The following is a 13,593-nucleotide window of genomic DNA, read 5'->3' as shown; positions in this document are numbered from 1 at the left end:
TAAATTTAGTATTAATAATCATTTTTACATATAATATATTCTACATACGTTAAAAGATGGTCAAATATGCATCAAAGGACTGACCGTGCTTCATGGGGAACTTCTGCTTTCTACATTATATACTTCTGTGTTTTAGTTTTATACAACTTATGTTAAATGGCTTTCTATTTAGAAAAAACTAATTTATTAAAAACATAGAGAAAAAAGAGGAATAAATCTAACTGCTCTGAAGAGTCATAAAATTTATTTCAAATTTGGGTTGGGCCTCATCTGTCACATAAGCTATCAGTTATACACAGATACATTTTCTATATGAACTATAATATATGCCTAGCTATTTAGAAACTATGGAGTGATATCCAAAGCCAATTCCTTAATTTAAGGGGGGAAAAAAAAATGAAGATGCTCTATAGTTATATTAATGAGGTTAATACCTAAATCTCCTAATGTCAACAATTCTAACTACAATAAGTGAAATTTCTGCCTTCTTTTGCATTTTGGTATTTGCAGATTCAAAACTTTCAACAACACCATCCCATGAGGTGCTCCCTTCTAATACAGAGCTCACAGGAAGTATATCCTCACAAGTCCATGCAGGAATCACAGACGTTTATTAGGCACTTTGGAAATGAACAAAACTGCATTTTACTAAGATCAGCAGAGTCCAAGTGCATTATAATGAAGTTGCTCATCAAACACGTAAACATTGAACAAAAAGGTTATAAATCACAAAACATTCCAATAATATTATAGAGGTTTCTAATGAAATGGGACTTTGTTTTTCAAGCAAGATGACTAAAATAGAGCACCTCTACTTTTGGTTATTTCTTCAGGTGGATGATGCTGAGGAACCTAACAAAACAGGGGAAAATAAAGCACCTAGTAAGTTCCAGTCCATAGGAGTGCAAGTAGAAGAAGAGAAATGGTGAGTCCACATGCATTTGTCCCCTTTCGTCTTGATGTTGGCAAGTATGGTACAAGTATTTTTTCCCTATGAAAAACCTTGAAGATTCAGTGTTATTTTCCATTAACTCTGGGAGCATTCAGAGGGGGAGCCTGAGTCAATGTTAGCTGATTCCTTCCTCTACTTTAATACTGGAGACCCCTCCATTTAAATGTTAGCTAGAATAGTAGTGCTGGGGCCCAAAATATGCCTCAACGGCACGTTGATTATTTTGAATTTAAACTACTTAAGAAACAGTCAACGTGAGAGGGATACTTTTACCCTCCTCTCTGTCTCCCTGAAAGCAGGAAATAAATTTCCCATGTGAAAGGTGCTCTCCTTGTCCTGGGAGGTAGAAAGACACCGTTATCACCAGAGATAGGGGACTCAGGGATGAGAAGCCTGCATACTTGTTACTTCTTTTTTTTGTTTTTATTTATTTTTTTAACATCTTTATTGGAGTATAATTGCTTTACAATGGTGTGTTAGTTTCTGTTTTATAACAAAGTGAATCAGTTATACATATACATATGTTCCCATATCTCTTCTCTCTTGCGTCTCCCTCCCTCCCACCCTCCCTATCCCACCCCTCCAGGCGGTCACAAAGCACTGAGCTGATCTCCCTGTGCTGTGCGGCTGCTTCCTGCTAGCTATCTACCTAACGTTTGGTAGTGTATATATGTCCATGCCTCTCTCTCGCTTTGTCACAGCTCACCCTTCCCCCTCCCCATATCCTCAAGTCCGTTCTCTAGTAGGTCTGTGTCTTTATTCCTGTCTTACCCCTAGGTTCTTCATGACATTTTTTTTCCCTTAAATTCCATATATATGTGTTAGCATACGGTACTTGTTACTTCTTTACTAATTTACTACCTAAGCGCAAACTTTGCTTAAATTCCTTACTAATTAAACACCCAAAGCTAAGTTTCTTTGTCCTGTCAATCCCTCTCATATTTATTGCTTCTTTGTCTAAAAAATATAAAAGCTATCTGCTTTGGCCACTTCTTAGGTTTCATTTCTATGCGACCTCTATGTGCACACAAATTAAATGGGTTTCTTTTTCTCCAGTCCACAGGACACAATCTGTATTGTGTCAGTTTTGATTGGTCCAGCCACAGGAACTCAAGAGGAGAAAAGGGGAAATTTCCCCTCCCTGACAGTAGAATAAGTGGGTCCCACTCACACACACATAAACACTGTGTGGAGTACTGTTGTGTTGCCAAACTATCCCTCTTCAAAAAACCGTCGCACTTTTGACTATAGACTTTTTAAGAGAAGAGGACTTATTGGTATTTTTATTTCTAGAGCTTAATAGTGTCTCATGTTTAGTACGTGCTCAATGAATGATGAATGAATGAACGAACAAATGAGGAGTAGGAAGGGGAGAAGACTCCCTGTCACTATCCAGGATCACCAGTTTCTTTAGATTGTTCTTTAAGATAAGCTTACTTTAGACTTAGTATCTAGAAGTAGGAAATTTAGAGTTTGAGAAGATCACAGAATCCGGAAGCTGGAAAGGACTTCTGAGGTCAGTCCATTCATTTTATAAATGAGAATTTGATCTGGAGAGGTTTGTGAGTTTCCCAGTCAAACTGTGAGGACCATGATGGATGGAACTATGTTTTATTGAGAGTAATAACCCCAGCTTCCAGACTGTGCTTTTCATATACTAAGTATGTAGTGAATGTTGGCTGAATGAAGTAAAACTGCAGTTACAGTGGGAGGAAGGACTCTATATTCTAAATCAGGATATCAGTTCAACTCTGCCACTAACTTTTTATGTGTTAATAAGGAGAAATCAGTTGGATGTCATCCATCCAACCGTTCATCACCCATCCATTCAATAAATATCTATGGAATGTCTCCTATATACAAGGCCCCATGTAACATAAACTTAAAATCTGAGAAGAAGTCATGCATCAGTTCATGGAACGGGTCCTATTTTATAGCCTCCTGTTATTGACACTGCCTTTGTATCTAAAAGGTTTTCAATATACATATATATAACATTTTGATGCTACTATATCTGATGTAATTACACAATGCTGGAAGCCCAGAAAATTGGTACAACCCTAATGTGGAAACTAATATGACAAAAATTAGCAATAATTATACAACTATCCAAATCTATTGACCCAGGAATTCCATTCATGGGGCTATCCTGAATGAAACCACTCAGTGAAAGGGAAAAAATTGTGGAACATTACCTATCATTGTAAAAGAAAAATGTCAATCATCAAATGTCAAGCAATAAGAGAATACTTTTGTAAGTTATAGCATGTCACCAGGATAGACTATTATACAGCTATTAAATGTGATTATAAAGAAGATGTGGAAACATGGGAGAATGATACGATGTTAAATGAAAAAGAGGACATAATACCCACATATAATATTCACAAAGAAGAACAAGGACTGAAATGTAATCTGTAAAAATGGTAGGTTTAGGAGTGATTTTTGTTTTCTTTTACTCTAAAACGTCTACTTATTGTATCTACTTCAAGTTTTAGTAATCATTATTTTCAAGCCAACCCTTCTAGCACATGTTCCTTTCATTGTTTTAGAAAATGGTTTGAAAATGTAAACTTAGTAGATATGAAAGATCTCATGGTAAGAAAACATATTCCTCCTTCCCCTACAAGCCCAACTTGCTTGTTTTCCTCAATGATGTAGTGGTTAAGAACACAGGCTCCTGAACCAAGATTCAAATTCTGACTCTTCCACCTACTGGCTGGGAGGCCTTGATCAAATTACTAAATATCTTTTTGCCTTGGTTTCCTTATATGTAAAAAGAAGATGACAGGCAGTTTCTGGTCCAGCAGGTAAAGAAGAGCTTAGAAGTCACCACTCTGTTTTAACAACAAGTAAAAAAGCTGTTCAAACTGAAAAATCAACAACTCTTCTTAAACCAGTCAGAGAAGTGAGGCCACAAGAAAAATCAGTGCTCTAGGTACTGCAGAGACTCACAGACACAGAGAATCACAACTTGCTGGAGTAGAAACCCACAAGAAAAGCCCCATGCGAACCAGTACCAGGGTAGGAAAACATGAACTGTAATTGATGAATTGCTGGCAGCTCAGGGAGGACAAGTCTGAGAGTTGAAATTTTTACAGGGACCCAGTCATAGGGGGGCCTCCTTACTTTCATGATTCTTAACTGCAGAAGATCTACCAGGTCCTCACAGTGGAAATCAGAGAAGAATCCTCTCACGCTTCTGATGGAGAGAGGGGAAAGGAACCATTCTGAAATATGCCAGAGCATTCTGTTCTTAACAAGATCTGCCTGCAGGAGAAACTAATTTACCAGAGCCTTATCTGCTGGGTTTCTAATCAGAGCCTAAATCTACCTGGGAGAAGGGAAATACCTAACCCCAGCCAGCCCCTTCTTGCCATCCTGTCCTGCAGTGGGGGGAAGGTGGGGAGAGACTGAGAAACACTGTTGAAGTTCACAGTCTAAGGGCACAGGCTCATTGAAAGACTAAGACCTAATCATAGGACTAGAGAATGCTTCCCCTCCCCACCACCTCACCACCGCATTTATTAAAAACCCATTATTCACCACAGTTGTTTTACCTAGTACATCATGTCCATCTTTCAACAATGACTTACAAGGCATACTAAAAGGTAAAAAACACAGCTTGCAGAGACTGAACAAGCACTAGACTCAGAGTCATCTATGACAAGAATGTTGGAAGTCTGGGTGTACTCTGATGCTTTTGCAAAAATGTTCCTATAAAAGGGTTTCATCTTCGAGGAATTCATGGAAAAGACTCTGACAAGTACAGGTTTCTGGTAACTGACTATACTGCTGAACTGAATGAATAAGCATTGTCAGAACTCTAAGGGAAAGATGATGAATTCATAAAAGTGCTAACAAAAGATCAAGATAAAAAAAAATTAATTACATGGGACTGAGTGAACTGATGAGGATGATTATAATTTCTGACTTTCTGTTTGAATAAAAAAAAAAATCCCACAAGGACTCAGAGGAAAAAATATACAAATCAATTTTCACTGCAAAGTAAAGGAGCTGTTACAGTGGAGGATTCCTGGACTGAATGTCAATATTATGACGTAGTGTGAGTGTGTTTCGTGTTTGGTAATTGCAATCATTGTTGCTTTTGTTGTGGTCATCCATTTACAATGCTTGGTGTCAGTTTATTTATCTCTTGTAAAAATAAAATACAGTGTGTGTGAGAAAAAAATAAAAGATTTAAAAAGTTAAAAAAAATACTGAAAGCAGGAAAAAAATAAGCTTGGATGGATGGCTGGGTAGATGGAGAGATAATAGGAAGTATTCATAAATTCACTGGTGAAATTTGGTAGGTTGAATCGATTGAATCTAAATCAAATATTTCTTTAGAGGGTATGGAGACATGCAGCTTTTAGGTTAAATGACAGTTTAGAGAAGTGGCAAGTAAATAAAGGTTTTGTACATTAAAATAAAGATCTGGGTTACACAGTTTGATAGCAATTAAACAAAAAAGAATGTTGGAAGTAAGAGATCAGGAATTTTTTTACACTATGATTAAAATGCTAAAGACTTTAATAGAAACAGCGGACAGCATACAAGAACAGATGAATAATGTAAGCAGAAAAATGGAAATTCTAAGAAAAAATAAAAAACAAATGCTAGAGATTGGAAACACTGTACCAGAAATGAAGAATGCTTTTGATGGACTCATTAGTAGACGAGTCATGGCTGAGGAAAGAATCTCTGAGCTTGTGGATACAACAGTAGAAACCTCTAAAACTGGAAGCAAAGAGGAAACAAAACCTGAAAAAAATCAGAACAGAATATCCAAAAACTCTGGGACAATTACAGAAGGTGAACATATGCATAATGAGAATACCAGAAGGAAAAGACAGAAAGGGACAGAAGCAACATTTGAAGCAATAGTGACTGAAAATTGCCCCAAATTAGTGTCAGACACCAAACTATAGATTTAGGAAGCTCATAGAAGGCCAAGCAGGATAAATGCCCAATACAATACACCTAGACATGTCATATTCAAAGAAAACCAAGGAAAAATTCCTGAAACAAGCCAGAAGAAAAAGACACCTTTCCTATTGAGGGGTAAAAATAAGGATTATATGTGACTTTTCCTCAGAAACCATGCAAATAAGAAGAGAATAGAGTGAAATATTTAATATTTGAGAGAAAAAAACACCAGCCTAGAATTCTATATTCTGTGAAATTATCCTTTAAAAAGGAAGGAAAAATAAAGACTTTCTCAGACAAACAAAAATTGAGGGAATTTGTAGCCAGTAGATCCAACTTGTGGAAATGTTAAAAGAAGTTCTTCAGAGAGAAGGAAAATGATACAGGCCAGGAACTCAGATCTACATGAAGAAAGGAAGAGCATCAGAGAAGGAAAAAGTGAAGGTAAAAGAAAAACTTTCGTTTATCTTATTCTTAATGGATCTAACAGATAACAGTTTGTTCAAAATAATAATAGGAACAATATATATGAATATATTATGCTCTTGAGTATAAATGAATTGAATAACAGCAATCATACAAAGGATGAAAGGTAAGAATTAGGGCTACTTAATTATTATAAGGTACTTGCACTACTCTTGAAGTGATATAGTGTTATTTGAAAATGAACTTAGATTAGTTGTAAAATGTACAGTGAAAACTCTAGGGCAACCACTAAAAAGAGTGAAAAAGAAGTATAACTTACATGCTAAGAAAAGAGGGAAATGTGTGGAAGACAAAAGTAGGACAACAAATAGAAAACAGTTAACAAATATGGTAGACATTAATCCAACGATATCAATAATCACTTTAAACGTCAATTGTCTAAATATACCAATTAGAAGACAGACGTTGTCAGACTGGATTAAAAACAATACCCAATTTTATGTTTTCTACAAGGAACCCACGTTAAATATAAAGACACATACAGATTAAAAGTAAGCGGATCGGACTTCCCTGGTGGTGCAGTGGTTAAGAATCCACCTGCCAGTGCAGGGGACACGGGTTCAAGCCCTGGTCTGGGAAGATCCCACATGCTGCAGAGCAGCTAAGCCCGTGTGCCACAACTACTGAGCCTGAGCTCTAGAGCCTGTGAGCCACAACTACTGAGCCCACGTGGCACAACTACTGAAGCCCGTGCACCTAGAGGCTGAGCTCCACAAAAAAGAGAAGCCACTGCAATGAGAAGCCCGTGCACCACAACAAAGAGTAGCCCCCCCACTTGCCGCAACTAGAGAAAGCCCATGTGGAACAACGAAGACACAACGCAGCCAAAAATATATAAATTTATTAAAAAAAATAAGAATAAAAGTAAGGAGATCAGAGTGAAGTAAGTCAGAAAGAGAAAAACAAATACCGTATGCTAACACACATATATAGAATCTAAAAAAACAAAAAAGGTTCTGATGAACCTAGGGGCAGCACAGGAATAAAGATGCAGACGTAGAGAATGGACTTGAAGATATGGGGAGGGGGAAGGGTAAGCTGGGATGAAGTGAGAGAGTGGCATGGACATATATACACTACCATATGTAAAATAGATAGCTAGTGGGAAGCAGCTGCATAGCACAGGGAGATCAGCTCGCTGCTTTGTGACCACCTAGAGGGGTGGGATAGGGAGGGTGGCAGGGAGATGCAAGAAGGAGGGGATATGGGGATATACGTATACATATAGCTGATTCACTTTGTTATACAGCAGAAACTAACACAACATTGTAAAGCAATTATACTCCAATAAAGATGTTAAAAAATTGTTTTTTTAAAGTAAGGGAATGGAGAAAGATATACCATATTAACACTGGTCAAAAGAAAGCAGGAGTGGCTATATTAATTTCAGACAGCAGACTTTGGAGTAAGGGAAATTATCAGAGATAAGGAGGGATATTACATAATGATAAAGGGTTCAGTTCTCCAAAAAGACATAACAATCTTTAATGTTTATATACCTAGTAAGAGCATCAAAATACATGAGGCAAAAACTGATAGTATTGCAAGGAAACACAGATGAATCCACTCTTATATTTGAAAACTTCAACCCCCTCTATCAAAAATGGACAGATCCAGAAAGCCAAATATCAGAAAAGACATAAATGACCTCAACAGCACCATCAGTCATCTGAATATAATTGACATCCGTAGACTACTTCATCTAACAGCAGCAGATTACACATTCTTCTCAAATTCACATGGAACATTCACCAAGATAGACCACATTCTGGGCAACAAAACATATCTTGATACATTTTAAAGAGTAAAAGTTACACAATGTCTGCTCTCAGACCACAGTGGAATTAAACTAGAAATCAATAACAGAAAGATGGCTGGAAATTTCCAAAATATTTAGAGATTAAACAATACATTTCCAAATGACACACGAGTCAAAGAAGAACTCCCAATAGAAATTTTTTAATATTTTGAACTGAATGAAAATAAAAACACAACTTATCAAAACTTGTGTGATGCAGAAAAAATAACACTTAGAGCAAAATTTATAGCATTGAATGCATATGTTAGAAAGGAAGAAAGATCTAAAGTCAATTGCCTATGCTTCCACCTTACCAGACTAGAAGAAGAAGAGCAATTAAATCCAAAGTAAGCAGAAGAAAAGAAACAATAAAAACTAGAGCAGAAATTAATGAAATTGACAATAGCAAATCAATATAGAATATCCACAAAACCAAAAGCTTATTCTTTGAAAAGACCAATAAAATTGATAAGCCTCTAGTCAGCCTAACTAAGGAAAAAAAGAAAGAAGACACAAATTACTAATAGCAGAAATTAAGGGACTTCCCTGGTGGTACAGTGGTTAAGAATCCACCTGCCAATGCCAGGGACATGGGTTTGATCCCTGGTCCAGGAGGATCCCACATGCTGCAGAGCAACTATGCCTGTGCGCCACAACTACTGAGTCTGCGCTCTAGAGCCCACAAGCCACAACTACTAAGCCCGCGTGCCCCAACTACTGAAGCCCACATGCCTAGAGCCTGTGCCCTGCAACAAGAGAAGCCAATGCAATGAGATGCCTGTGCACCTCAACGACAGAGTAGCCCACTAGAGAAAGCCTGTGCGTAACAGCGAAGACCCAACACAGCCAAAAATAAATAAATAAAAGAAATTAAAAAAAGAAATTAGAGGAGGACATCACAGAAATCCCATGGAAATTAAAAGGATAATAAAGGGGGCTTCCCTGGTGGCACAGTGGTTGAGGGTCCGCCTGCCAATGCAGGGGACATGGGTTCGTGCCCCAGTCCGGGGGGGGGGATCCCGCATGCCGCGGGGCAGCTGGGCCCGTGAGCCATGGCCGCTGGGCCTGCGCGTCCGGAGCCTGTGCTCCGTAGCGGAAGAGGCCACAACAGTGAGAGGTCCACGTACCGCAAAAAAAAAAAAAAAAAAAAAAGGATAATAAAGGAATATTATGAACAACTCTATGCTCACAAATAATAACCTAGATAAAATGGACCAATTCCTTAACATATAAAATCTGCCAAAACTCACACAAGAAGAAATAGACAATCTGAATAGGCCTGTATCTATTAAAGAAATTGAATCAATAAATAATAGTCATCCAAAAGAGAAATCACCAGGCCCAGATGGGCTCACTGGTGAATTCTACAAAATATTTAAGGAATGACTTATATCAATCTTCTATAATCTCTTCCAAAGACAGAAGCAGATGGAATACTTCCTAAATCATCCTATGAGGCCAGCATTACACTAATACCAAAACCAGAAAAAGACATGATGAGAAAAGAAAACTGCATTCCAATATCTCTCATGAACATAGATGCAAAAATTCTCAAGTATTAACAAGTCAAATTCAAGAATATATAAAACAACTTGTACACCATGACCAAGTAGGTTTTATCTCAGATATGCAAGGCTGGTTCAACATTTGAAAATCAATTAATGTGATCCATCACATCAACTGGGTAAGAAGAAAAACCGCATGAACACATCAATAAATGCAGAAAAAGCATTTGACAAAATCCAATACTAACTCCTGATCAAAAATTTTCAGCAAACTAGGAATAGAGGGGAACTTTCTCAACTTGATAAGGAATATCTATGAAAAACCTACAGCCAACATATTAGTTAATGGTGAGGACCTTGAAGCTTTTGTGCTAAGATCAGGAACGAGGCAAGAATGTTCCCTCTTACCACTGCTTTTCAGTATCATACTGGACGTCTTGGTTAGTGCAATAAGGCAAGAAAAGGAAATGATAGGTATACAGATAAGAAAGGAAGAAACAAAACTGTGTTCACAGATAACACGATCGTCTACGTAGAAAATCTGAATGAATTGACAAAAAAACTCCTGGAACTAACAAATAATTATACCAAGTTTGCAGGATACAAGGTGAATATACAAAAGTTAATCACTATCCTGTATACCAGCAATGAAATAAGAAAAAGAAATAAGCTATCAAGCCACAAAAAGCCAAGGAGGAAACTTAAATGTAGGCTATTAAGTAAAAGAAGCCAATCTGCAAAGGCTACATACTGGATAATTCCAGCTATACAACACTCTGGAAAAGGCAAAACTATAGAGACAGTAGAAGAAAAGTGTTTGGGGGAAGGGAAGTGTATATAAGCAGAGCACAGATGATTTTTAGGGCATTGAGACTATTCTGTATGATACTACAGTGGTGTCATTTTACATCTGTGCAAACCCATACAATATACCACACCAAGAGTGAACTTTAATGTGAACTGTGAACTTTGGATAGTAATGATACGTCAGTGTAGGCTCATCACTAGTAACAAATGCATCACTCCAGTGGGAGATGGTGATGGCGGGGAAGCTGTATATGTCAAGGCGTAGGAGGTATATGGGAAATCGCTGTACTTTCTGCTCAGTTTTGCTGTGAACCTAAAACTTCTCTAAAATTTATTAATTTAAAAAAAAAGAGAGAAGGATACACAATAGGGTAAACATCAGTGTTGCCCTGGGGTGTTTTGTTTAACATATGTAAAACATTTAGAAAAATACTTGACACACAGGAAGCACTATATAAGTGTTTCCTATTCTATTAGGTACCTAAATAGAATCTCTCTAAAGATTGACATCTCAAGAAAGCAATTATACCATCTTTTCTTTAAAAATAAGAGCGGGCTTCCCTGGTGGCGCAGTGGTTGAGAGTCCGCCTGCCGATGCAGGGGACACGGGTTCGTGCCCCGGTCCAGGAAGATCCCACATGCCGCAGAACGGCTGGGCCCGTGAGCCATGGCCGCTGAGCCTGCGCGTGCGGAGCCTGTGCTCCGCAACGGGAGAGGCCACAGCAGTGAGAGGCCCGCGTACCGCAAAAAAAAAAAGAGAAAATTGAGACTTCCCTGGAGGTCCAGTGGTTAACACTCTGTGCTCCCAATGCAGGGGGTACGGGTTGGCCCCTGGTCCCTGGTCAAGGCCAAAAGTAAAAATAAAATAAAATATAAAATGAAAATAAGAGAAAATCATCTTAATTTTTTAAATGTACTTCAAACACTTCCCCTGCAGTCAACAATTCTATATCACCAAATTCATGCCCTGACACTTGTCCACCTACAGGAGTGTTTAATATTACATTATTTGGACGTGCCTAATAGCAACTCCAAACTTCAAATGAGCTACTTTCATCACGTTATTAAAAAGTTGAATAATTAATAAATTATTGAAGTCTGTGATGCTCAGTTCCTCCGTAAACTGAGTAATTTCTTTTAAATTCATCCCCCAAGGGCTTCCCTGGTGGCGCAAGTGGTTGAGAGTCCGCCTGCCGTTGCAGGGGACACGGGTTCGTGCCCCGGTCTGGGAAGATCCCACATGCCGCGGACCGGCTGGGCCCGTGAGCCATGGCCGCTGAGCCTGCGCATCCGGAGCCTGTGCTCCGCAACGGGAGAGGCCACAACAGTGAGAGGCCCGCATACCACCAAAAAAAAAAAAAAAAAATTCATCCCCCAAAAGGGCTAGCAGCCCCAATTTTGCTGCTTAACCTTCCAAAATATACCCGTCCTCAAAGGTCACTTTGCAGTTAACCGCTATGAAGTAAATAAGCATTAAAAAATGGATGTTAATGATTGTTTTGAGCCTTTCCAAAAGAAACCCACTGTCAAACAAGCCGGGATCGCTTGTTTCTTCTGTTTCTAATTATAATTCTTTTTATAATTTTGCTGGTATTCATTCATTTAGATAGGATCTTAAAACATAAAATTGGGCAGATGGGATTTCTTAAAGACAGCAGTGGGATTTTTTTTAAAAAAATTACCCAGTGATAAAGATGAGACTCTTATTTTCGCATTGAATGGCCATTACAATCCATCTTTTCCTTCCCCAAATAAACAGACTGATAAACTACACTAACCTAACAAAAAGGGAAAACAGAAAGAAAATAGAGCCCGAGAAAGAAAGGGATAGTGCAAAGAGAGGAAGATTAAAAGACTTCGGAAGAGACCCAGAGACTCCTCACCACCTTTTGAAACCATCACAATTTAGGAACCAAATCCGACATAACAAAGTCCATCTGCCTGATCCATCTATTCAGAGGCAGACTTGTAGATTCAGGGTGCTCTTCAGTGTTCCCTATCCAAACAAAAGGGAAATTAATAACTCATTAGTAAAAACATAAAATGCACTGGGTAACCAACCTACTTCAAGAAAAAGAATCGAAATGGAGTATCACAAATCTTCCTGGTATACTTTCAGGCAGGCATCCCATCCTGAAAATGCCATTGGTAGCAGAAGCGCCACGTCCATTCTCCAGAGCTGCCTCACTGTGGGGACTGGGCACAAAGGAAGGCTGCCTAAAGATCACTAGTTTAAATGCCATGGCAGCTCCAAGCCAGAGTCAATGAATGCATGTGGTTTTGAAGCAAGACTGCTTTCTTAAGCCAATAAAGAAATGCCTCCTCTCCATCCAACATTAGCTATCTGACCCCAATTCCTGTTTCACGGGTCAGCTAGTAGGATTATTCGGTAGGATCCACATGGAGTATTTTTGCTGCTCTGCAGGACTGATCCTAAGCAAAGCAGGCGCACCTTGCCAACCCCTCTCCCAGGGACACTCCCCTCAGCTGCTGCTCTATTGCAGGGCCTCCAAGCATCCCACCCCCATTCTCTCTCATCCTTTGGACGGCTCGCCAGGAGTTTGCATGAGGTCTTCTTGCCTTTCAAGCTGATAATTAGCAAATCTAGTAAACCAACCCTTTCTATTGACTTAGGTGAAAAAGCTAAAAGACTCCCAGGGATCTCCTCTTTCCTTCCAAGTAACAATTGTATTTCAACAGTAGTTCAAACTAGACTTTCTTACATTATTAGCCCACTAGCGACTCCAAGACTCTTAACAGTGGACACAAAGAGGAAGAATATTATCATTTTCATTATAAAAATAGCATGCAGATTTACTTGCAGGAAAACATACAGCAGTGTGTTAACAGTTTATATAACTCTCTGATGTACTTTGGAGCAATTTAAAAAACTGTGGTTATACGTGTGGATGGAAATAGAGAGATATCTTTTTAAGTGTTATCTATCTTTTCTATAACAATTGTGTGTTATTAATATACTTAATGATAAGAAAAGATAGTATTTATACATTATGAAAATTTATAAATTACAGAAATAAAATAAAAATTTCCCATAATCCCGTCCATTAACCATGAACTAATAAAGGGGTATAAATTTACCCATGCTTTTTCCATGA

At 38.3% G+C, this 13,593-nt stretch overlaps 1 protein-coding gene across 12 annotated transcripts in view; it reads left to right on the top strand.

Annotated features, from left to right (window-relative positions):
• The window catches only part of DLGAP1 (DLG associated protein 1), a 320,739-nt gene that overhangs the window by 269,017 nt on the left and 38,129 nt on the right, over positions 1 to 13,593 (top strand). For all 12 annotated transcript variants that reach the window (XM_060120890.1, XM_060120889.1, XM_060120900.1 and 9 more), the window contains one exon: positions 834 to 925. In XM_060120890.1, the coding sequence (XP_059976873.1) occupies positions 834 to 925 (92 nt within the window). The remainder of the gene's footprint in view (positions 1 to 833; positions 926 to 13,593) is intronic.

Source organism: Lagenorhynchus albirostris, chromosome 14 (assembly GCF_949774975.1).
Source record: "Lagenorhynchus albirostris chromosome 14, mLagAlb1.1, whole genome shotgun sequence".
Lineage (NCBI taxonomy): Eukaryota > Metazoa > Chordata > Mammalia > Artiodactyla > Delphinidae > Lagenorhynchus > Lagenorhynchus albirostris.
The sequence above is the reverse complement of the archived record's forward strand: the minus strand, read 5'-3'. Positions and strand labels throughout refer to the sequence as shown.